Raw genomic sequence first — 25995 nt, forward strand, 5'->3', positions numbered from 1 at the left:
TCTCATCACCACGGGCCAGGGACGAGGTGGTCCTAGGGTAGTTTCTGACCTGTGTTTGCAGACTCAGTTCCACAGTGTGGAGGTGATTGTAGTTTTCTTCCTTCTGGTGTCTGCCCCCTGGTGGCTGAGGCTTGTGCAGGCTTCCTGGTGGGAGGAACTGGTGCCTCTCCACTGGTGGATGGAGCTGGGTCTTGGCCCTCTGGTGGGCTGGCCATGTAAGGGGCGTGTCTAGAGGTGGCTGTGGACTCAGGAAGTCTTCAGGCAGCCTGTCTGCTGATGGGTGGGTCTGCGTTCCCACCCTGTTGGTGGTTTGGGTGTTGGGTGGAGCCAGGTCTTGGTGCCAAAATGGCGGCCTCTGGGAGAGCTCAGGCCAGTGACTCTAACGGTGTCCTTGTCCCCGTAGTGAGCCACACCTGCTTCCCCAGGAGACCCTCCAAGACCAGCAGGTAAGTCTCGCCCAGGCTCCTGTGAAGTCACTGCTCTTGCCCTGGGTCCTGGGGCACAAAGACCTTGTGTGTACCCTCTAAGAGTGGCATCTCTCTTTTGCACAGTTCTTTGGAGCTCCTGCATTCAAGCCCTGCTGGCTTCAAAGTCAAATGCTCTGGGGTGGGGGAGGGTCCTCCTCCTGATGCCAGACCCCAAGGCTGGGGAGCTTGATATGGGGCTCAGAACTCTCACTCCTGTGGGAGAAGTTCTGCAATATAATTATTCTCCAGTGTGTGGGTCACCCACCTGGGGTGGGTATAGGATTTAATTATATTGCAGGTGCACCCCTTATACTGTCTCGTTGTGGTTTCTTCTTTGTCTTTGGATGTAGAATATCTTTTTTGGTAGGTTCCAGTCTTTTTTACCAATGGTTGTTTAGCATTCAGTTGTGATTTTGGTGTGCTCCTGAGAGGAGGTGAGCTCAAGGTCCTTCTCCTCTGCCATCTTGTCCCAGGATATGCAATTATTTTTAAATGACCATAATACTATTGAATGAAGTTCATTTGAAATCATCTGCTATCTGATTAAGCAATCAAGTATATTATAATTATCAAAACCCAAACTCAGCATTTTCAGCTAATAAACGTGCAATTCTAATTTTACTTTTTCTACTACAGCAATCTTTCTTTGCATACACATCCAGGATAACAGGAATTTTATACTAAGATACCATGACTAATATCTGAAAGTAATTCCAATATTAATGTTTAATGTACACATTCCAAAATGCAGAGGTTCTTTTATCATTTCTTGTAGATGCTGTATGGTCACTGTTTACCTACCTGTCCTGTGTGCTCTGTTTCATCTTTGTTTATGAGATACATCAGAAAAAACCTACAGATACAGAGAGAGTAATCAGAAATGGATTGTACGGAAATATCAGCATAAACAGATACTTCTGATTCTGCTATGGACTAATAACTCTTCATGGCAGAGAAAATAAATGGGTCAAACCTGCAGGGCCAAAAAAAAAAAAAAAAAAAAAGCCATGGGGACCAAAAGCTTAATCAATCAGCTTTTAAAATATTTTTTTCAAAGGAGCTATAATGTGTTCACAGATCAAGTTATACCTCTTGGGAGCTGCTTTATACCAGGCTCAGTGCCAGACCCTGCCTGCAACTGTTTCCACATTCACTCATGGAGCAGGAATTGAAATCCTCTTTTGGAAAACCAATAATTAAAAAGGTTCAATAACTTGTCTAATATTGCACACTTGTGAATTCCAAAACCTTTTTTTTTTAATTGCTACAATGCTACTCTATATCTTTTCTTTTTTTTTCTATATCTTTTCTGTTTGTTAGATATTAAAATCAGGTTAGAAACAGATTAAGAAATAATATTGTACTGAAGTACAGTTTTGGCTAGTCTCAAGTAATAGCAAGATTTCTATGTATTAAAAAAAATACAACATTTAACTGTTTCCAGTGGTGCCTAAATGGGTCTGTGGTTCTTCAGAAAAGAGAAATGAAGATTCACATATCTCTAGGGAGCAGCTGGAGCATTCCTGTTCGAAATGGAAAACATGGCCCAAGCTCTCTGAGAGGCTTGGTACATATTCTGCTCATCCTTTCCACCTTTTCATTTCATGTTCTAGAAGATATTGTTCACGTGGAGGGCTGCAACTTCATTTCCTAAGTCAAAATAACCACTAGCTGTGGGTCTTTCCCTCCGAGAGGCGCTCTCTGTCCTGTTTCTCCAGCTTGCTGAGGTGGGGGATGCCTGGGTATCAGGAGAGGTAGGGGAGTCCGAGTCAGGCACACTCACAGATAATTGGCCAAGTTGTGTTCCTGTAAAGTGTGGGTTTCAAAGCCATGGGGCACGGTGTCGAAGTAATCATTGCCTATCCCACAGATGAAGCACTTGGTCTAGAAGACAAAGGCAGTATTCAAAGGTCAGAGTTCAGAAAGCAAAACAAAAGGAAAACACCACTCGGGCAGCTACCTGGGTTATTCGGTCTACGTAAAACATCATCCCAGAAGACTGTGCCAAGCCCCAGTATCAATTTAACTGTTACCACCACTACATCTTGCCGTGGGGTTTAAATGACATAGGAACCAATAGCAAGAAGTAACAGAGGCAGAAAGAAGAGAACAAGATGATGATGGCTGAAAAGCAAAGCAATGTCTTCTTTTCTCCAGCCTAAGTGAACACGCCCAGGCTTGGTGATCACTCTTGTTCATTACACTGGCTCAAGTTATCTAGGTAGGACTGAATGTGTCCTCAACTGAAACCGCAAACTTGGTATCTATCCTAGACAAGTCTGATGACCGGGCTGGTGGAGGTGGGGAGGCACAAATTCCTTCCATCTGGGGAGGACCAAACCAAATACCAAGCTGTGAGGTGTTGAATCAACGATTCAGAGAAGGTCTGCCACATGCCAGGCATCATGCTAGGCACACAACCAATATACATGTACTGGGATGACAGTCCACTCTAGAAACAGAACAGCTGCTCTCTCCACTTCCCTCCCATCCCATCCATCTCTCTCTTCACCAGCTAGGTCTGCCATCTGCAGGCCTGGTACCCAAAACCCAGGGAGAAGCAGGCCTTCCATTTTATCATTAGCATCTCCTGTGCATCAACTCAAATGAATTCAATAATTATTGTCCTCATGTGGCTCCAGATGCTCATCTTCCCTGCAAATTAGAAGCTGTTTCATACCGTCAGAGGCATGTTTATGATGCCCTAGATGCGAGAGCCTAGAATCAAGATGATTAAGGTAATTTATAATTCTCCCTGCCTTACTGATCAACAGCTGCTGACAGCAGAAAGGCTCCATTCAGCAATCCAGTCTTGTACACAGTTCAGTGTCTCTTAACTAAACAGGTTCCCACTTAACAGCTTTCCCCAGGAAACTGCCCTTCCTCTCTGTTACCTCTCTCGGTCACTCTGTGTGTAACTGAGCCACCGTGCTTCTTCCTAGAGGCTCATGCTGGACGGAACCTCAGTAACATCCCCGCTTGCTCCAAACTCTTCATCCTCTGCATCTGGCCGATCACCAAGTTCTTTTCATGCCAAAGTACTGCTTGAATCCACTGGGCTCCTGCATCCTCAGTGGCACTTCTTTAGCAAAAGCCTCATCGTCTCCTACCTAGAAAATGCTGACAGCTGCTTCCCTATCCCTGGGTGTGCCAGTGTCGAGCTCACGCCCCCTATTTTAATCCATAGTTACCTTTTTAAAATGTAAAATCTGATCACCTCACTGCCCCGCTTAAAACCCTTTTCTTGCTTCCCAGGCTGTAAGTCACACTGTAAATTTCTCAAATGCATGATTAGGCTCTTAATTAGCTGGCCTTCTTCTCCAGCCCCTTTACTAGAAAGTCATGCTTCATCCTGAACCAGTTATACTTCCAAGAAAAAAAATCTGCATATCAAATCCCCTAAAATCAGAGTCTTGGTATATAGAACGTCAGGCAGTGACGTTTTCACAGAATCCAATGTGAATGGTACCCCTGGTGATGGGCATGGCGGGGTGGGGAGGTGGCCTAAAACTGGCCTGTGCTCGCTCGCTCTCTCTCTCTCTCTCAAATCCACACCTCTGCAATCTTCAGGCCTCAGCTTGGGCATCCCTTCTTTTAAGTACGCCCCTGATCATACAAGAGGAAATTAGACACCAGCCCCAGAGACGCCAGCACTCAGGGTTTCCTCCTATAAAGGGCTCATCACACTGCTCATGATGTCCTGTTTACTTATTTGTCAGCAAATCCCCCATTTTGAATGAATGGTCTCCCCCTCCTGGAGGGGCAGATGGCGCCATACTACTGTTTGTATGTACCTGGAGCCCACCACACAGCCTAGCAACAGTGCTCAACTACGTGTATTGCCTGAATCAAAAACAGGCCAATGAAGCCATGCATCGTTTATGTCCCTCCCCCTTCTCCCACAGTCGTCATTCTTTGATAAAAGACAGTGGGGACAGGCAGTGTCCACAACAACAAAAACGCAGAGTCAGAAACGGAGAGACTCACCTCCATGTCTTCTTTGACCTGTTCCTGTTGGTCTCTTAGCTCCCCAAAAGCATCGATAATTAAACCTAGTGTTCAGTAAAGATGGGATTTAATCTATCAACCGGAGAAGGATAATGAAATTCACAGCCCCTTGGCTAAGCCTCCCAAGGAAAGGGACCATGACACTGAGAGATGCTCAGAGCTTGGCAGAAGATGTGAGCGCACACCAGATACTCCTACGAGGGCAGCAACGTTCTCTCTTTGGGGGGCAGACATACATGCAGTTCCCAGGGCACATACATACTGCCTGAAAAGGGGTTTAAAAATGAGGTGACAGCAGGAAAAACCTTGGGTTACCTTGGCATCAATAAATGGTATGTTACTACCTGCTTCACGCCAAGAAGGAGCCATGGAGATTGATGGTCATAAAGTACAGAAAATGCCACGAATAAGATTTTCAAGTGCTAATTTGCAAATCAAACATGCCCATATTAACTGTGAGGAATTTACCTCCAATCATTTTTTTCACAAGTTCGTCATCAATAAACTTTCCGTAACGTTATTAACTGCAGCAATCAGCAACTAACGGCTTCCTGCTGCTTTGTTCCCTTTTCTCCTGTGACTTGCCGGGCTGTACGTTTTCTTCCAAGTGTTTTATATGACTTTGCCCTCTTCTAAACACATTATTGTTACGCTCCATAAAGACATAAAGGAAGGGTTATGAATCCTTTAAAGGTGTTCCTGTACTTTCCTGAAAAAAGGGTATCATTTTTTTCCCTGTGGAATTTAGAGGATAATATCCCATTTATAGATTCAAGCTAGGATAAATGTGTAAGCAGAAGAAGACAACATGAGTGATTTTTCTGAGGGAAAAAAAAGTTACCTTGGAATAAAAGGAGAGGAAAAAACTACCCGCTCCAAGTTCCCTTGGAGTAAAAGGAAGATCGAATGGGTCAACATGGCACAGTGGTTGCACATGACGGCTCTGGGTCCAGACCCTGTGGCCTTTGGATTCCAGCCCTGACACTTTTCAGCTGTACACTTCAGCCAAGTTACTTAGACTTACTATGGCTCAGTTTCTTCAAATGTGAAGAACAACATTTTGCTCCCAGGGCGCACGGAACAGACGTCATTTTCAAAGAAATCTTTTCAATAACCCATGGCTTAGAGCTTTATATAATTTCCATGTGATAGACCCAAAGAGTCTAAATGGCTCACCGACCACTAGTTGTAAAGGTCATCAGTGGCAGGGCAGGAAATCAGACCCAGGAAATGCTCTTTCCATTCTGTTATTTGAAAGGAGGCCAAAGAAACCTGTGTCCATCTCCCTGCTAGAGCAGGGTCCCTTGCTTCTTTGTTTTTCCCTCTACAGATTTCCAATGAAGAAACACTGAATGGAAGAGTTCTATTTGGCTTTTCTAGGAAACACCTGACATTCTTACCCCGTCTTTAGTGTTAGCTTCAACAATATGTAGGTCAAATTCTAGATCTTCTTAAGGATGATGCTTACCTTGTATTATGGCCAAGAGAATGACAATTACAAAGAAGAAGAAGGTGATGTCAAAGATGATTCGATAGATCTCATATTCATCGCCGGCTGGGTCTTCGATTTCATCACCGATACCCCCTCCGGCACGTACCCCGACATACATGTGGAACATATAGCACTGGAAAAGAGAGGAATGGCTTCACTTCCTGGAGGACCACTGCCCATTTTTATACTCAACACACCTGAGATTGTCTCTCTTGTTCCTAATCTTCACTGTGGAAATGATGAGCATCTTTGCCTTCTACATCACCTCTTTTTGTTTCAGTATTTGTAATTGTGATGCAAACACTTGGCTCTTACCTTCTGCTGTCTTTTAAACAAAACTCTGTGCTGCATACTCTGCTTAGCACCTGCTGTCATACTTTGCAGGAAACGAAAAATACCTCACTAGCATCAGGCATAAAGGTTATCCCATTAAGATCACAGTAAGGGCCACAAAACTACATTTAATTGCACTGTTCAGTTTTTTGTGAGCATAACAGACAAAGGAATGGGGAAGTAAAAGTCCATTGTATAACTGGATAGAATGTTAGAAATTAAGTGAGGAAAAAACCAGACTTAACACTTACCATCCTCTCATCTATCACATTGGAATATAATGTGAAAAAATTTTAACTTTAATGTCTAGAATAAAGAAAAATGAGAAAGGCAGGGAAGAAATAGCAGCTCATTGTTTAAACTTTGAAACTTTAAAGCAACCGACAACATGTACAGCTGCAAGTGTCCATTGCCAAAAAAGAGGGGTGCAGTAAAGCGCTTTGGGGTAGGGTTTCTCAGCCTCAAAACCATCAACATTTTAGGTCAGATAATTCTTTGTTGTTGAGGTCTGTCTTACGCACTGTAGCATATGTTAGAAGGATCTCTGGCCTCTACTCACTAGATGCCAGTAGCACCCCAACCCACAGACAGTCAAAAATGTCTGCAGACATTGCCAAGTGTCCTCTGCGGGAGCAACATCAGGACCACTGGATTAAGCATCTAGGGTTTTACCTTTATTTAGGCTAAGTCCACACTCTCCATTCCAGGCCCTCTGATTTAGCCATACTTCTCCTCTCTAAGTTCCCGTCTCCCAAGCACCGCCCTCTCCTCTACCCGTGCCTCCTCCAAAACAATATTCCTGATTCTAGATCTTTGCCTGCATATTCTCCTTATCTTGCAATATTCTTTCCCATTTGTATCCCATTAGAATCTACTCATCCTTCAGAACCTCAATGAATAATCCTTCTTCCATGAGGCCTCCTCAGGCTGTTCAAGACACTCTCATTTACCCAACTGATGTCACCCATCAATGCAAAACAAAAAACTCACTGTCTGCCGTAACCCTAACGAACGGGGCGAAGACCTCAAAACAGCATCTTCACTCAGTGAGACACCACACTCCTCTGGTTTTCTCCTACATTTCTGGTCATTCCTTCTCAGCCCCCTTGGCTGGTTCTTCCTCATCTCCCTATCTCTTCATGAACTAATGCCCAGGATTGGGTTCTCTGACTTTTTGTTTCTTTTAGGACACTCCCTTGGGGAACTTTTCCAGTTTCATGCTTAAATATCGTCTGTGTTAATTACTTCAAAAAATTTCTATTTACACCTTGGGTCTCTTTCCTGAATTCCAGACTTGTATCTCCAACTTATTTTTCATTTGATGTTTTATGATCTATCTCACTCCACTAGAATTAGTCCCATTATAAGAAGAATTACTTGGGTTACTATTCTATCATCAGTGCTTAAATAATGTCCAGCACATGATAGGTACTCAAAAATCACTTGTGGGATGACTGAGGAGTGAAAAGTTATGACTGGTCAGCTGTTCTCATGGAGAACAGCTCAAATAGACCTCAGATTCTCAGGTCATTTTAAAGAGCATAAAGTTCAGGCAAAGAATAGGCAGCAAGAATGATACCAAAATGCTCATAGTTCAACAGCCAATTAATTACTGATAGGAAACTTTTTCATTCTGCATCTAAGTCAGACGCCTGGAATTTAATGAACAGAATTAAATAAAGGTTGGGTCACTTAGGCAATAGCAGTGAAAGCAAAAATAAACGAATGGCATCTACTCAAACTTATAAACTTTTGTGCAACAAAGGAAACCATAAGCAAAACAAAAAGGAAACCATAAGCAAAACATGGACTGGCAGAAAATATTTGCAAATCATGTGACTGATAAGGGCTTAATTTCCAAAATATACAAACAGCTCATACAATTCAATAAGAAAAAAACAAACCACCCAATCGAATAATGGGCAGAAGACCTAAATAGACATTTCTCCAAAGACAACATACAGTTGGCCAAAAGGCACATGAAAAGATGCTCATCATCACTAATTATTAGAGAAACGCATATCAAAACTACAGTGGGGTACCACCTCACACCGGTCAGAATAGCCATCATTAAAAAAATCTATCAATACAAATAACAAGTGCTGGAGAGGGTGTGGAGAAAAGGGAACCCTCCTACACTGTTGGTGGGAATGTAAATTTGTACAACCATTATGGAGAACAGTATGGAGGTTCCTTAAAAAACTAAAAATAGAGTTGCCATATGATCCAGCAATTCCACTCCTGAGCATATACCCAGACAAAACTGTAATTCGTACAGATACATGCATCCCCATGTTCACTGCAGCACTATTTACAATAGCCAAGACATGGAAATAACCTAAAAGCCCATTGACGGATGGATAAAGAAGATGTGATACACACACACACACACACACACACACACACACACACACAATGGAATATTACTCAGCCATAAAAAGAATGAAATAATGCCATTTGCAGCAATATGGATGCAACTAGATATTGTCATACTAAGCTAAGTAAGTCAGAAAGAGAAAGACAAATACCATATGATACCACTTATATGTGGAACCTAAAATATGACACAAATGAACATATCTACAAAACAGAAACAGACTCACAGACATAGAGAACAGACTTGTGGTTGCCAAGGCTGGGGGAGTTGGAGGAGGGATGGATTGGGAGTTCGGGATTAGCAGATGCAAACTATTACATATAGGATGGGTAAACAACAAGGTCCTATTGTATAGCACAGGGAACTATATTCAATATCCTGTGATAAACCGTAATGGAAAAGAATACAAAAAGAATATATACATATGTATAACGGAATCACCTTGCTGTACAACAAAAATTAATGCAACATTGTCAATCAACTATACTTCAATAAAATTTAAAAAAAAAGATTGGGTCACTCAGAAAAAAGGTTGGTCAGTCTGGAATGCAATAAGCAAAGAGCATCACCCCAGAACTGTTCTGGAGCCCAGGGAAGGGGTCTCTCTTACAGAGAGGTCAGGATAGTCCTTTTTTACAGACAGCCTGATGAGACCAATGGTGCCTAAACTTAATCCTGCATCCACATCTCCTGGAGGCTTAAACATTCTGGATTCCTGGTACCACATACTGAATCAATCTTTAGAAATAAAAATTTGAAGACATTTAAAAAAAGCCCTCAGGACATGGCATTAATTTCTTAGAACTGTTTGTCTAAAACAGTGCTTGAAACTGTAAATGGTGGATCTGTGGGTAGAGAAAGTTTTATTTTCCCTGTATATTCTTGCATACTGTTGGGATTAGTTTTTACCACATGCATTTCTTATTTTTATTAAGAAAAATTGGGGGTTATATGTTTTTCTCCAAATCTGTCCACACATGTGATTAACTGTGGCTACAGGAAATAGAATTATTATTGCAGCTGCCTACTCTTTACTTAGTGAACTAACATAGGCCATCCTTTCCTGGCTTTCCCATTCTTAGCTTTGTTTGTAAAACTCCCCCTGCCCCCTTTGGCTGGCGACTTAATTTGGACAATCTACCTGGCTGTGGTCTGGCATTTCTCCATGTCAAATTCTGGCCCTTTGACTCCCCACATTAATAGCCATAGTGGGCCAACAGTGGATCACTGCAGTTCCCTGTTCAGGTCCTGGAATGCCCTAGCTCTCCAAGCCCGCTTATTTGACATGTATGTGACTAAGATGGTCTAGCTAGTTCCTCTTGCTAATTCCTGCTGACCAAGACTTTTGGATTATAATTTGGCTCCCCACATAGAGTTTTTCTATAGAGAAGAGACTATCAACTTGTTGCTTGAACTTTTAATGAGTGGAATGTTGGTATTCTGACTGATACATCTGACTCTTAGGAGTCTGGTTAATGTGAGTCTGTCCTCAAGCAAATGATTCACTTTACTTTCTAGACATTAAAGTTGAAAACAAGACCATGGAATGAGGCTAAATTACCAAAGTGAATGTCTCTTTCTTTTTAGATCTCTCGTCAGCCACTTGGCCTCTCTTGGCAATATCTGCATCTCACTGCTCGCCTTCATTCTATGATAGCACTAAGAATTTTGAGGAGGGGATTCCACCATATTTCATTAAAATGAAATATGGTCATGCTGTGAAAAGAGAGGTAGAGTTTTGTGGATGTGCTTAGTTAGGCTTAATAAGATACCAAAGTGAAAAAGAATAAAATGCACAGTTCACCAGTGGGATTTTGATATTGATTTTCCCAACCTTCTCCTTCATTATCAGAAGTTCTCACCAGAGATAGCAGGGCCATGGCTGTTGTGGTGGAGTAGGAGGAAATGTGGTGACCAGCCACTCACAGGAGGCGGCAGGCTGTCAGATTACCATTCTGCGCCTGAAAAGGGAAGTCCTTTCATCTACCTTCCTTTTCAGAGAATCAGATTCAACCTGATCCTAAGAGCTGGAGGAGCAATGCTGGGCAGCAAAAAGTGACACCGCTTTCTTCAGAGAACCTGAGTAATGAGGGAGGAAGGTGCCTGATGCTACAGAAATGGGGACAGGGCAGCTGCTAATTCTCAAGATTTAATGTTCTGTGACTTTCCCCCCATCCACCTCCTAAACTGATACATTCTGGGGTTAATCACTGTTTATGCTACCTTTAGGGGACACTGAAGAGTAACAGTTTCTAGTGGACTGGTGAAGATCCTTATAAGATCTTTACCTTGGCCAAAAAAAAAAAAAAAAAAAAAAAAAAAGGCGGGTGTGGGTAGAGAAACAGACACAGGGAGAGAAAAAGGTTGAACTAGAGAGAAACAGATTATTCGTTGAGAAGATGGGGTAAAATAAGTACTTTAGAACAACTACTTAAGCAGGTTACTTCCCTAGGAGTATACTTTCTAGCTCAACCACCTGGAAAGCTTTTTCCAAAATACACAGGTGTTGATACCTTTCCTACAGTTTCTGACTCAAGGGATCTGGGGTTGGTCTTGAAGATCTGTGGATTTACAGAGAGTTTTCCTGGTGATTCCTCTGGGCGTTTGAGGCTGAAAAGCACTCCTTTTGAGATGAATGCTCTTATATATGCCACGTCAGTCTCCCTGGCTCTCTAGCTGCAATCAGCTTTTTCCCCTGGACTTGAGAACTTTAGATTACTTTTCAGTTTCTTCTCCTACATTCTTGGTGAAGAGATTCAAATTCTCTCAGGTTGTGGCTGGTTTAATTAGATTCTCTGGCTCAAAAAACCGTGATTCCAAATAAGTAAAGAAAGAAGAAAAGAAATTTAAGTATGAATCATCACTGACTCTGCAAAACTGCAGCTACAGTACCACCTGCTGTAAGTTATGAAACACTACGTCCCCCGGAAAACCTACGCTGTTCCCTGAGACCCGAAGAAACAACCTGAAACAACAAACGTGGTGGGAGCTCAGGGTGACAGCAATAAAATACGACGTGAGTGAGGAAAACCTATCTCAGATGAGAAGACTAGACGTCACTCTTTGAAAAAGAAATGCTAAGGAGACTGGCATAAAGAAGGGATTCTCTTTGGGGAATTAAAACAATCTGATCACCTGCTACTCCATAATTCTGTCTTGCTAGCTGTTTGGCTTTACTAAGCCTCCACTTTTAATGAACATTACTGTCAGTGATTACTTACATTTTAAGTGGCTATGGCTTCTTCAAAACCTCCCTGCACAAGCGTTAGTAAGAGGCAAATTAAAAGGGGTTTTTAGATCTAAAATTGAAAGGTTAACCTAGGTAATGTGGCCTCTGACACAATAGTTGTTAAGAACAATCAGCTGCAGATGGACTGTGCAAAAGTACACAGACTCCTGTCTGGTTCGACTGATTGACAGCAGTACATAATAATGAAAGAGGTAGGAGCCGAGGTGTATTGTATCCTGGAACTGAGTTTTCTTTTTCAAGAAAGAACCACCTAAGATGCAAACTTATGATGCCTCCAACCTCACCTCAGCCAAAGGCAAGATCTGTTCATTGTTATTTGTAGAGACAGAAATACCTACAACAGAGCTGGTCAGAGGCAGTCTCACCCATACAGACAGAAATTCCTGAAACTGAACAAAATCCTGGCTGTAGCTCAGTCCCAAGCCCATAGATGAAAACATCAAGAAGCCAATTTCCTCATCCTAAAGTGAGGCAAGCTTCTCTGCCTTCTTTATACATTTCCCTGTCATTGGGTAAAATCAACCAGGTAAAGGCAGTGGTCTTCCTAACCCACCTCTTGTTCAAATGATGCATGGATTCTTCTCCTAATAAATCCATTGACAAAATTAACAAAAGCAGTGGAAACATCTGAGAGCAAGATGCAAAATGTAGTCATATAAGAATACTATTAGGGCAACTTGAACAGGGTCAGATATGACTCATGATGTGAGAGTGAGAGACCAGGATATTTTGGGGTCATACTGTGGTAGGAGAGGCGAATCCAAGTCACACGTTGTTCCCACCGTGTAACCCAGGCCACTGCATATCCCCATCTGAAACCCTCCCTACTCTCCACTCATCTGAGCAGTTCACTGAGCATCACACCCTCTGGGAATGAACGACTGCAGGACAACTTTCTGACCTGAGGCTGGTGAATTTTGAGATTTAGACCCATTGGGGTGATTCTCCTGGAATATAAATGAATCTCCCCAGAGTCCGTGTAGGCACAAGTGCCTACCGTTAGCCCTTACTGACCTCCTTTGCACCTTGTTGCCTCCTCCAGCCCCCTGCTCCCCTCCCTGCATCTGGCCAGCTGCTCCCCCAAGTCTTCAGGGTCATGGGAGAGAGAGACAAGGTGGTACTAAAGGCAACACACAGAAGAGGGGATGAAGGATCTCTAAAGTACCTTCCTCACTGGGCCTGGAATGGTAGGGTAGGGATGTGGGGAAGCAGCAAGGGGGTGGCAGAGTGTCCCCCGTTAGCGACTCTGGTGGAGGTTACTACTAGTGACTAGTCAGTCTCCCGGAGCACAAGTTTTCTCTCTCCTTGACTTGTGGTCCTGCTTCCTGTACCAAATCTTGTTTACAGTTTCTTATGTATTCTTCCAGAAAAATAGTATGTGTATTCTAGCATATCTGTTATATACATTCTAGCATATGTGTGTGTGTCATCTTGTACAGTTAGGATCCTTTTGATCTTTTTTTTTTTCCCACTTAAGTATAATTTGTATGTCTTTCCATATCAGCATGTACAGTTTTCTCTACTATTTTAAAAAGCTGCATATTTTCCATTATATGGATTTACCATAATTTATTTAATCAAGACTCTATGGATGATAATTTATATTATTTTCTATTTGTTTTAGCAGCTAATATCCTTGAATATAGCAAGGCATATTTGTGAATAAACAGGTCAATTACTAGCAATGGAACTGACAAGTCAAAGGGTAAGTACACTTAAAAGTTCAATAGATATTATAAAATTTCTCTCAAATTGTTGTGTTATTTTAAATTCCCAACCGTGTTCATGAAGGTGCCAGTTTTTCAATCAATTCGGTAACTCTGGGTATTAACAAACTTTAATATTTTGCAAACCTGATAGGTAAAGGTGGCAACTGATTGCTTTGATTTGCACTTTTTAAAGTATCACTATGATAGAGGCTGAGCATCTTTCCATATTTATAAGCTGATTCAACTTATTTTATAGTGAATTGTCTAGTCATATAATTTGCTTATTTTTCTATTGGCTTGTTATTTCTTCTCTCAGTTGTGACAAAGACGTTGTAAATTAAAGAAACTGGCCCTTTGTTATAGTGTTCAGTATATTTTTGCTAGCTTGTCATCTGCATTTAAGATTTTCCTTATAGTTATTCCTTTTCAAAGTAATTTTTTATGCTTACATGGATCCTAGGTTTTATGTCATGTTCAGAAAGACCTTTCCCCATCAAGAAATTGTTGTTATGGGGCTTCCCTGGTGGTGCAGTGGTTAAGAATCTGCCTGCCAATGGAGGGGACACGGGTTCGAGCCCTGGTCTGGGAAGATCCCACATGCTGCGGAGCAACTAAGCCCATGTGCCACAACTACTTAGCCTGTGCTCTAGAGCCCACGCACCACAACTATTGAAGCCCACGCTCCTAGAGCCCGTGCTCCGCAACGAGAGGCCACCGCAATGAGATGCCCATGCACCGCAACGAAGAGCAGCCCCCGCTCGCTGCAACTAAAGAAAGCCCACGGGCAGCAACGAAGACCCAACGCAGCAAGCAAGCAAGCAAGCAAGCAATAAATAAATAAATAAATGAATCTATAGAAAAAATTGTTATTATTTCACAAGTCAAATCCTAACTTTCATTTTTCTTTCTTTTTTCACCGAAAGATTTATTTCATTTGGAATTTATTTTGATGTCATGAACTTGGTTGGCATCCACTTTTAGCAGTTTCCTCCTAACAGCATGTTCATGGTACCAATACCATTTATTGAATTATTTCTCATTTCATAATTTCTAAGGCAACTTTTATCATACTTTTAATTTCCATGTGTATCTGAATCTCCTTCTAGACTGTATTCCATTGATCTGTCATTCTCTAGTACAAAAACTGTCTTAATTACTAGTCTTTGTAATATTAGTAGGTCTTTGTCACTACTCCTTTGAGACGTTTATTTTTTCTAGAGCAATTTTAGCATCATTATGTCCATCTCTTTTTACACCAGCCCCAACTGTGTCGGTATCTCAGTTTGGAGCTCACTGAAGGATTCATCTCTTTCCAGCTAGAGGTTAAATATTTTGTCTAATTTTCTCCTTCCCAGTCTAGCATCTCATATATGGTAATTTCTGATTTGTCATATTAGAGATGCAGGTTATAGAAGAGTGATAAAGCAATATGAAATCTTTAACATCTGTTGATTTTAAAACCAAGACTAAAAGGGTAATTTAACCCAGGATACTCAATATAAAAGAGATATTTTTGGACTTCAGTAATTTCAGTTCAAGTCATTAAGGTGAACAAATACCTAAACCTTCTACAAGGAAATAATTTTACCTGCTGTCCTAGAATACATGAACGACAGACTAAAGTGTTTACCTTAATCCTTCCAGTTCTAAGGACTTTACTCAGGATTCTACTAATTATCAGGCTGATGGAGTAGATGTGCAAAATTGGCAGAAACAGTCCTTCATGTTCCACAAAAAATGAAAATCGTCGATTCTTTAGAAAGCCACACAACTTTTTGCTGTGTACACTATTTTCTATTTTTCACTGTTAAAGAACAACTACACAATTCCTTGGGTTGAAGAAGCAGGAGTTTTTTCATTCATAGGAAATCAAAGTGTATGAACTTACCGTTAGCATGTCATCACATTTCATGTCCGGTGTATCGCCATCTTCACTTTTATTGTAGAATTTTCGGAAAAAATTGAATGCCACGACAGTATATAGGTACACGACAACAGCTAATAAGCCAACGGTTAATACAAGCTGGAAAGCAATGTGACATTGAACATATATTAGAAATATAAGTCAGTGGATTTACTGACTAAAAGCTAATGGAATCCACACCTCATACCTTTCTTATACCACCAGTGGGGAAATCTATTTTCATAGTTTCTATATTTTATCAAGTTGCCAGTTTATTTTATGTAAAACTTGACTACTTAGTTGGCTAATAAATGCATACTATAACTAGAATATGAATAAAACTGATTTAGTTTCATATCCAAATTGATATTAATATTAATAAGCAGCTTAATATGTTCATTTTTCTATCATCTAAATATTTGGTAGTAGATACTACATTAAATACATTCTCTCTTTTTATAAGTTCTATTCCCTTTAAATAATTTACATTCCTAACGAAAACTCTCTCATTTTTGTTATGATAGTAAAAGGGGTTGTAAATCACGTTTTCTTTCAATCACATCCTAAAACTAAATAGGAACTGTTTCTAACATCTGGAAATGCACGACTGTTAATAATGTGTATCATAAATATTAAAAAAAAATAAAACTAAGAAGTCTGGCTTTGTTAACATAAACCAATGATCAAAGGGAAAGACACCTGAATAGCTAATAAATAACACTATTTTGAAGGCTAATTTTCTCAACGTATAAATAAAAGTCACAGTTTGAAAGGTCTTTTTTCAGCTCTATGTAATCTTTAATTCCAAACTATACTTTACATACATGTATATATATATGCATATATATGTATGTATATATAAACATATTTTATAGAATATGTATATATATGAATATACATAGAATTTGTATATGAATATGTACATTTTTTAAATATGACTTTCACCAAGGTGGTAAAAATATATTTCTGGTTCTATCACAGAAGTTCTAAACACACTAAAATGCATTATTTTTTATGTCTACTTCCTCTGATTACAACATACCCCTGGTGTTCTTAACTGTGGCAGCATATATTAAGTCTTTTAAAAATCACTTCATAATTATCTGGAAAAAACATGTTGTCTTAATAGAGGGCTTAATTCACTTCTATAAATTAAGTGCAAGGCCACTGTAAATTTCTGCGTGTTTTACCTAAAAGGGCTATTTAAGCTCTATATATCTTTGCAAATGAAAATTTGATACCTCAAAAAGAGAAGGAATAAAGTTTAGAAATAAACAAAAGTTTAGAAATTGAGAGTAGTGCCAGACTTCTTGTGTGAAAATACTCCACAGATTTAGCATCTCCAGTTCTTCGAACGTACTGGGAGCTCAAAACCAATTTACTAATTGACCGATGAATATGCATAGTACACTTCTTGTCACCGGACTCATGACGTGCCATGTATATCATACTCATATTCAGAAACTAGAGTGACATATATAAGAACATTGTGCTGAAACTTAGAAAGCTGAAGGTCATGATAATGTGAATATAACCATGGACACAGTTCAAGGTTTTGGGAAGGGCACTGATTTTAAAATACACTGGATTATAAAATTCTGGAAAAGGACTCTGTTATTCTAAATAACTAACAGAATGTGTTACCTCCCACTGGACATTTGATAAATAGAGAATGAATTGATAAGTTTAATAATAATGAAAGTTTTAACATTACAAATGGGTTGTATTAGAACATAAGCTGATTATCTGAAATTAAGCCAGCTTTTCTCCAAGTAAGCATGACCTTGTCAAGTGTGAAACATTATTATTCCTTTTGCCCAATTTAAAAGTGGAGAAAAGAGCCCGTGAATATCCAGTTTTAAAATACTATATTAAATTAAGAATGTAGCATCTCAGGTTTTATTTCTAATATAACTAGTGTGTTAGGATGTTGCAACATATTTTGGTTTAGCCACAGTATCAGATACAGCAAATATATTAGGAACAAAATAATAACTATCTTCCTGAGTGTTTAATGTGCTTGAGCCTGTGCTAAGACCTCCACATTTCTGTTTTTATTTAATTTTCACAAAACCCCTATAAGGTAGGTACTTTTATTGTACTCATTTTGCAAAATGAGGGAGTTGAGATTTAAAAGAATGCTGAATAATTTATCCAAGGTCCCACAGCTCATCCATCAAGCCAAGACTTGAATGTAGGTCTAGGGGGCTCTCAAACTACAAATCTGCATGGTTTATAGGAGAAAAAGTACAGATCCTCTATTCACAAAAATCTTTAAAACTGTACACTGTCATTTGAGGTTTGGTGTTACTTCTGATAGAATATTTGTTGCTTTTTCAGTTTTTGCAGGGGGAGGAAAACATAAACTTTTACCTGTTTGCCATTGTGTGTTACTGATGACAAGATGGTTCTTAACGTCTTGAATCCCATAGCAATGTCAAGAAGATGAGCGGCAAAAAAAAAGTTGTTATAGTGTCCGAGAACGGACATGGCCATATACCAGGCAAGGTAGAGGAAGGACTATTAAGACAAAATGAGAGAAAATAATCTCAGAAAATAGAATACATACTATTGTCAAAAACTACTCTGCTCTCATTCCATGATAACCACTCCACTGACTTTATCTTCTTAGACTAAAGATTTATATAATTCCAATCAGTTATATCAGTTTGTTGGTGTATTTTATTTTGATTTAGCTGTTCTGCAAGGTTCAATGCCATTCTCTCCTTTATATCAGAGTGGCTCTTTTTATTTATCCTCCCACAGAGAAAAATGTATTGACTTACTACTCAACAGCAACTTACTAATGTCAACTATTGATAGTTTGGGGCAGATAAGCCTTGGTTGTGGATGCCATCCTGTGCCTAGTAGGACGGTTAGCTAGCAGCATCCCTGGTCTCTACTCACTAGTTGCCGGTAGTAGCACTCCCCCTCTCCAGTCATGACAACCAAGAATGTCTCCAGATGTTGCCACATGTGGCTGAGTTGGGGTGGCCTCCTTTTTATTCAGGGGGAGTTGCTTGTATTGTTAGATGAGAAGTTAGCTGCAAGACACCTTACTAACAGTTGACAGTCCTAAAAGATACTTCAAGACTTGATTGTGAGCTCTCCAGAGGGTTCTCTATGATACCCAGAGTTCTGGGCCCACGGCTGGGTGAGGCAGGGTGGGGACAGAGGCCGGAGTTTTTGGGGGAGGGCTGTCACAGGTCTTTAGGAGAATGGAACTCCGGTTCACTATAAAAGTGCTAAAATTAGAGCGAGATTTTGAGACTAAATGAGATGTACAAGGAAGAAAGCACGGCAGCGAGAACAGCAGAAGGCCTTAGGGGAGGTTCTTACGATCTTTTCTGTAGGGGGTGTGAGAAGACAGTAAAAGAATTAAGAAGCAGTAATGAGGGGATGGACTGAGATCTAACAGCAAGAATTGTAGTCCATCTATTCAGCCATGTTTCATGATTTTCTCTAGCAACTTCCCATAGCCAGCAAATGGTAGCACAAAAACAATTGACAGTAAGTTATTTAAACCGGAATTCCTAAGAATCAAAAATGTCATGCTATTGAGCCAACGAGGTAGTATAATATGATTCTCTGCCTTAACAGCTGGTGGCTTTTAGTCATGGGTGTTTTTTTTTCATAATATTTGGATATATATGTGGGTCCTATGCCTAACTCAGAGGCTCTTAATGCTCTTTGATAAAAGAAGGATCCATCAAGAAAAAGAGCACAGTAATTTAATGTACTTTATTTGGCAGAAACAAATGGATCGCAATTAATGTTAAAAAAAACTTTAAAATTTATTTAGAACTTTCTAACATCTATAAAAATTCTGAAGAATGCGATTGCTCAACTAAAATCTGAATGAAAATACACACGAATTTGCATCTCCATTTCATTTTCTCATGTAAATATATTTTCATTTTAATCTTTCAGCTACTGAAAGAAATGGAATGAGATATGGGCTGATTAATCATATATTTCTGTGGGTCTTTCTCAGATGTGGTCAGTATTAAACTAACTGATATTTAAGTAGCTTTCTTAAATAGCCATCTTTCCAGCCACTGAAGCCCAACAAACTCATCTCATCAGAGTGCGTTTTACTTTGTGGTAATGAAGTTGGCTTACATTGTCAGTGAAAACGACTCCTAGTTTCCACATCTGATACTTCACATCAATAGAGTTCAGCCTGGAAAGACAAAAAAGAAGAATTTGTAGATATGTACATGAAGCAGAGACTCACAGGCTTGCAACAGCCTGCTGTCATTCACTCTCCGTGGGGCAGGGCTGGCAGCCATCTCAGGAGATAAGTTCTAGTTCAGGAGCCCAGGGAAGAGCTGAGAGCTCTGTTGGAAAATGTACTCCAGAGTTTTTTGATTTTTTTTTTTTTTTTAAGAGGAATCTTGGAAAACAAAACAAAGCATCACTATGTCTCTATTACTTAAAAATAGACTTTTCTTTTTGACCTTTTCTTTTCCTACATTAAATATAAATACTTTATATGTGACAATTATTCCTGGAAACTACTAAATTAACTAACATAGGTATATCAAAAGTTTCCTCCCTAACTTTCATTATACATTCATAATTGCATCCCAACAGAATAATTTTTAGTTCAACTAATAAAAACTTGCATAGATGTCCACACTTGTTTTACAGCTGTACTGATTTTGCCAATGAAAGGGCTTATTCATTTTGATTTTGTTTCCTATTGTTTTCAGAAATGCCCCTTCTCTACTTCCATCTCTATCCAAGAAGGAATTTAACCCTTCCCCTTGGTTCCCACAGCACTTTGTAGACACCTCCCTTTATAATCGTTTCCCATGTTGTTTTGCAGGCGTAGGTGTGTATGTATGTATGTGTATTGATGCCTTCCTCACTAGTCTGTGAAATCCCCAGCACCAAGCATGTTATATCATACATTGAATGTCTCTCAGTAATGTTGAATGAGTGAATCTTAACATAAATATTCATGATCTTTGCAGATTAAAATATACATGTATTGGGGCCTCCCTGGTGGCGCAGTGGTTGAGAGTCCGCCTGCCGATGCAGGGGATACGGGTTCGTGCCCCGGTCTGGGAGGATCCCATATGCCGCGGAGCGGCTGGGCCCGTGAGCCATGGCCGCTGGGCCTGCGCATCCGGAGCCTGTGCTCCACAACGGGAGAGGCCACAACAGTGAGAGGCCCGCATACCGCAAAAAGAAAAAAAAAAAAAAATAAAATAAAATAAAATATACATGTATTAAAATATACTTTTTAATTTTCACTTTTTTCCAGAACTTGTCACTAGTTTATGGGGCTAGAAATTATCATTTTGTTAGCCTTTGCAACATTCCAGGGAATTGATATGATAATATAATTTTAGTGTTATTTTCAAAAAGGCTTCTCTAGACTTACTGTTTTAGTCTTTGACTACTTCTTTAATCATTTCTTTTAATTAGGCCAATCTTAAATTACAAGTGCAATGATAAATAGTTGATAATCTAAGCTGACTTCTTAGGAGGCTTTGACCCTTAGAGTTAAGGTTTAATTTTTTAAGGAAATAAAGCAGTCTTTGAGTTATAATTAATTTTATTATTAAATAATATTTTTTAAAATTTCATGAATATTTACAATGGGTTTCAATATAAGAATACTTTTTCTTTAAAAAAAGAAAGAGATGAAAAAAAAATAAACCCATTGGATAATTTGCATGAGAGCATGATTATTTCCCATGAAAGCAATCCAAAACAAAATAAGGGTTGATATCAGGATGTCTGAACTTCCCATGGTCGTTTCTAACTTTATTTATAAGTTTGTTCTTATGATTAGTTGTTTTCCATCCCTGTCATGCATTAGGGTAGCAAGTTTCCTACCAACAGCATTAAGAGTATTTTGTAGTATACAATACTCTTTTCTCACCAGTAGTGGCAGTGATGCTGTATGGGCGGAGCTGACTCCACCCCCAGGGATGGAGCACAGCTGATCTAGGCCAATCAGGGCATGGCATTAACCTGGCCACAGGGCTTGGTTCAGGGGTAAACTAGAAGCCGGAAGCTGAGGAGTTTTGCTAGATGGTTTTGAGATTATAAGCTCTCCTCTCACTCCATAAAGACACAAATGAAGAAGCATGCAGGCTTTCTGGCTGCTGGCAGCCATTCTATCCCCAGGAGGTGAGCTGGCCACTTGTTTAAATGTGCACATACCAAGCCCTATGTATCTGATTGATAAATAAATACATGCACACATAGATACATGAATCATCCTTGTATGCAAATGTTCACATTAAGATACTATTCATATAGAAAACAGATAATCTTTTAAAACTCCATCCTTCTAAACACTTTAATAAAGGAACAATACATGTACATTTTTTCCTAGTAATGTGTGTTATTTACTAGATCTTTATTCTTCTAATTTTATTATCCATATTTAAAGGTATTAATAAAAGCCACATTAATTTCTTGGTACTTTGCTAGGGGTCAAACCTGCAAACATTTACTATGTAAAACAGTGGAAAATTCCACTAATTTAAAACTTTCTTCATAGTAAAAAAACAGTCTAAACTTTCCTTCTATTTTTTCAGACATTTTCTAGAGTCACAAATATGACCATGGAAAATGCATAATTCAGTAAAACTATTTAATTCTACATTGGTTATCAGGGATCTGAAAATGCTAGTAAGAAACTCAGCAGCCCCCCTCTCACCATAGTCCTTACGTGATATTCTAACATAAGGGCCTTAATGCCTAAGGGCTGCCAACTGTGTTTCATCTTACGTATAGTGACCACATTTCTTTAAGAACCACATTTGTTTTCTTAAAGTACCCAGGTAATATTTTAAATTTAAATTCATAACTTGCTATATATTCGCTTATCTAACTACTTTTGAACTGGGTTCACATTATTTTTAAAGACCCAACTAGCTCTAACAAGGTTTCAGAGAGATAAAAAGTATATGACCAAAGAGATCAGCCAAAATGTTTTTTTTTTTTTTTTGCGGTACGCGGGCCTCTCACTGTTGTGGCCTCTCCCATTGCGGAGCACAGGCTCCGGACGCGCAGGCTCAGCAGCCATGGCTCACGGGCCGAGCCGCTCTGCGGCACGTGGGATCTTCCCAGACCGGGGCACGAACCCGTGTCCCCTGCATCGGCAGGTGGACTCTCAACCACTGCGCCACCAGGGAAGCCCCAAAATGTTGTTTTTTAATGCTAGCTAAAATAGTTATCTAAGACAAACTAACATTGCTCTACGGAACCTTAAATATTTATGTTTTCAGAGAAATCACATACCTAATTGACTGATACCTTAAATACACAGATAAGGGAAGGTAACGATTACGTTTTTTTCTAAAATCGTTAAGTGGCTACAATAAGAAATTACATTTTAAAAAGCATGTAGGCTTTACAACTGTAATTCTAGAATTATAGTTGGCTAAATTTGCAAGACAGATACAGATGTATATATATATATATATATGTATACTAACACTACACGCGCATGTGAAATTCAATCTCAGGTGAATTCAGTTCAACTGGTTTACATCCTTCTAAATATATTATTCCATGCAAGCACTGTATAAGAGCGCCTCATTTTAAAATAAACTTTCCAAGTAATAGTATGACAGCACAGTACTTCAGCATACCAAGTCTTTGCTATTTAAATAAAACACAACAATTAAAAGAATATGAACTTATTTCTAATAAAAGGTCTACATAGCTCCCTTTTCCAAAATAAGAAAACTAACTTCTTTTCAGACAGGAAGCATTAACAAGTCAAATATTATGCTTTTGCATCTTTGACTTCAACTTAAGTGGCATTTAGGGATAAAAAGGCAAATCGATAAATCTTTTTTCTTGCTTTATGTAAATAATGAAAAAGTCACCTTCAAAAATTAATAGATTAAATCTACTGATTCCATAGTGCAAAAATACCCAGAAGTACAGAAGCAGACTTTATATATTCTCTGCTTCTCTCATCTCTACTCCTCTGACACTGAAGGAAAGGAAATCAATGCACTAGCAAGTTCAGAAGTGTATTACTTTTTCCTCCTTTCCACCTAGACCTCGGATAGAGCAGAATTAACACTCACACGGCCGACAGGGAGCTGTCTTTCTTTGGCTTCTTCTTTTCCCGGGCATCGCTGAAGTCCAGGGCAGCTTTGTCCATGCCAAGTAACTCGCTGATTCTGTCTCGGCCATAGAACTCTCCATATTTATCCATAACCTGGGGCAAGAAAAAAGCATTTTACTGGCCTCCATCATTAAGTAATCTCATCTATATATGCACATACAAACATCTAATTATTTTTATACACAGTATATATCGGTCTTACTTTCAAGTTCACTTAAACATCTAACTTAACAGCTCATGTTCTATGACCACGCTGCTTAAGGTCTTAGTGAACTTACAGCGTTTTAAATAATGCCTAGCTGAAGAACAAGATTTCTTATGCAAGAGAGAAAGGCAGGCAAAAAAGAGGATGGGCTCAAGTAAACGTGTAAAGAGGTGGGAGAAAATGGAATAAAGTAACTGCTACCAAATTCATACTCTGTGCCAGGAATTATGCTAAAAGGTCTAACTTGCTTTTCCCTCATGGGACTGTCACAATATGTAAGTTTCCTGTTGTTAGCATCCTACTCTGCAGATAAAGAAATTGATCTTGGAGAATGTAACATGCCCAGTCTCAGCTTGGCAAGAGATGGGGTGAGGAAGCATCCAGGCAAGGCTGACTCCCAGCAAAGATCTTCTGCATAGAGCACGGCATGTCACTGGGCTGCCCATGACATGCTGGTATCCCCTCTGTGGTCTCCAAGGCAAACATTCAACTCCCCCGATAGTATCCTGATTCCAGCCATTCTTCAATAACACCTGAACCTGGAGTCTTGTCACCATCCACAGGTCCTCAGTTTAATTCTTACCTAGAATGGATTCCTTGTCCATCATTAGAATCACTTCCTTGCAACCCCCCTTGGCTTCCTTGCCCCTCTCTCTTCTGTCACATTTGTCTGGGCTTTGCCCAGATGTTGGGTTTTTAGATCAGGGCTTAGACATGGGCTAACAGATCACCTGTGAGCTCAGTACCTCTGTCTCTGATATAGTGACTCTTGGCCTACAGTTTATATACCATGAGGATCCCGCACATCATTGAAAATGGAGGCAACAGGAAAAGTAATGAAAGAAACGCAGGAGGAGAGAGAACTGGCAGCAAGAGAGGAAAAAGAAAGCAAGGAACAGGCATATAGGAGAAACAAAGGAACTGAGAACCAGCGAAAGAGGAGGGGGAACGTTAAAGTAAAATATTAGAGTGGATGAAGGAAAAATACATAAATAGAAAGAAGGAAAGGATTAGCAGAAATAAAAATGAGCTTTTCTGAATGTATACAATCAGGTAAATTAAAAGAAAACATAAAAGAGCAACGGTAGTTAAAAAGCCTATGAACGTACACTATTTAGGTTCATTAAAACAATTTGTTTTCCATTATTCTCACAGCACTGAAAATGGGCTGGGCTGATCTGAGTGGGAGTTCTTTAGGGGTTGTATTCTCGCCCAGGAGAACAAACTGGACCTCAGAGCAGGAACGCTATGGATTGTCTCAACTGCAATTACAATCTGTATTTATTTGACTCTAGATATATCGTGTCCTTCAGAGAAACTCTTGCTTTAATAACTTAGAAGCTGCTTCTTTATACTGTTAAATAATAAATAAGAATAAAATATTCAAATTATCTATTTTACATTACTTAAAAATTATTCTCTCAGAGCTCTGGCCTAATTTGGATGCACTCATCTGCATTCGCGCAGTGCTACTCTGTGGTCACAAGGGGACAAAAACTTGCACCAAAATGAAAATCAACAAACACACTGCTTCTTCCAACTAGGAAGTCTTGGGGTTTTTTTGTTTTGTTTTGTTTCTGTTTTTTTAAATGTGTTTCATTTTAAATAATGTACTTGATTTAAATTCTTGGCAAACTCTCTATCTCCCCTCAGATTGGTAACAAAAAATTTGCAGTTGCTAATCCCCAGCCACCCTATGAGTAGTTCTCAACTGGTGGAATCAAAGGGAAAAAGACCACTTCATTCAGCAGATATTTGTGGCCATTCACCCTAGACCGTGTACACTGGAGCTACAACTCGTTATGGTACGTGGCATGAAGTGATTCAGTTTGGCAATTGGAGGGTTCAAGGAATAAGAAGGAGCTACAAAATAATGATTACTGTATTTTACAATGTACAAGTACTGGTACATGCATTATTATATATATATTTTTTAAAAGTGACCTACAGGGCTTCCCTGGTGGCGCAGTGGTTGAGAGTCTGCCTGCTGATGCAGGGGACACAGGTTCGTGCCCCGGTGCGGGAAGATCCCACATGCCGCGGAGCGGCTGGGCTGGTGAGCCATGGCCGTTGAGCCTGCGCGTCCGGAGCCTGTGCTCCGCAACAGGAGAGGCCACAACAGTGAGAGGCCCGCGTACCGCAAA

General features: G+C 39.8%; 1 protein-coding gene across 2 annotated transcripts in view; it reads right to left on the reverse strand.

The window, feature by feature from the left end:
* RYR2 (ryanodine receptor 2) overlaps positions 1-25995 on the reverse strand; it is a 729440-nt gene that overhangs the window by 11255 nt on the left and 692190 nt on the right. For both annotated transcript variants that reach the window (XM_082634943.1, XM_082634944.1), the window contains exons 96-103: positions 23606-23739; positions 19662-19722; positions 17913-18059; positions 15525-15659; positions 5944-6100; positions 4455-4519; positions 2251-2351; positions 1269-1320 (exon numbers count right to left, since the gene is read on the reverse strand). In XM_082634943.1, coding sequence (XP_082491069.1) covers positions 1269-1320; positions 2251-2351; positions 4455-4519; positions 5944-6100; positions 15525-15659; positions 17913-18059; positions 19662-19722; positions 23606-23739 — 852 coding nt within the window. The remainder of the gene's footprint in view (positions 1-1268; positions 1321-2250; positions 2352-4454; positions 4520-5943; positions 6101-15524; positions 15660-17912; positions 18060-19661; positions 19723-23605; positions 23740-25995) is intronic.

The sequence above is a fragment of the Mesoplodon mirus genome (genome assembly GCF_964341445.2).
Source record: "Mesoplodon mirus genome assembly, chromosome: 2".
Classification (NCBI taxonomy): Eukaryota; Metazoa; Chordata; class Mammalia; order Artiodactyla; family Ziphiidae; genus Mesoplodon; species Mesoplodon mirus.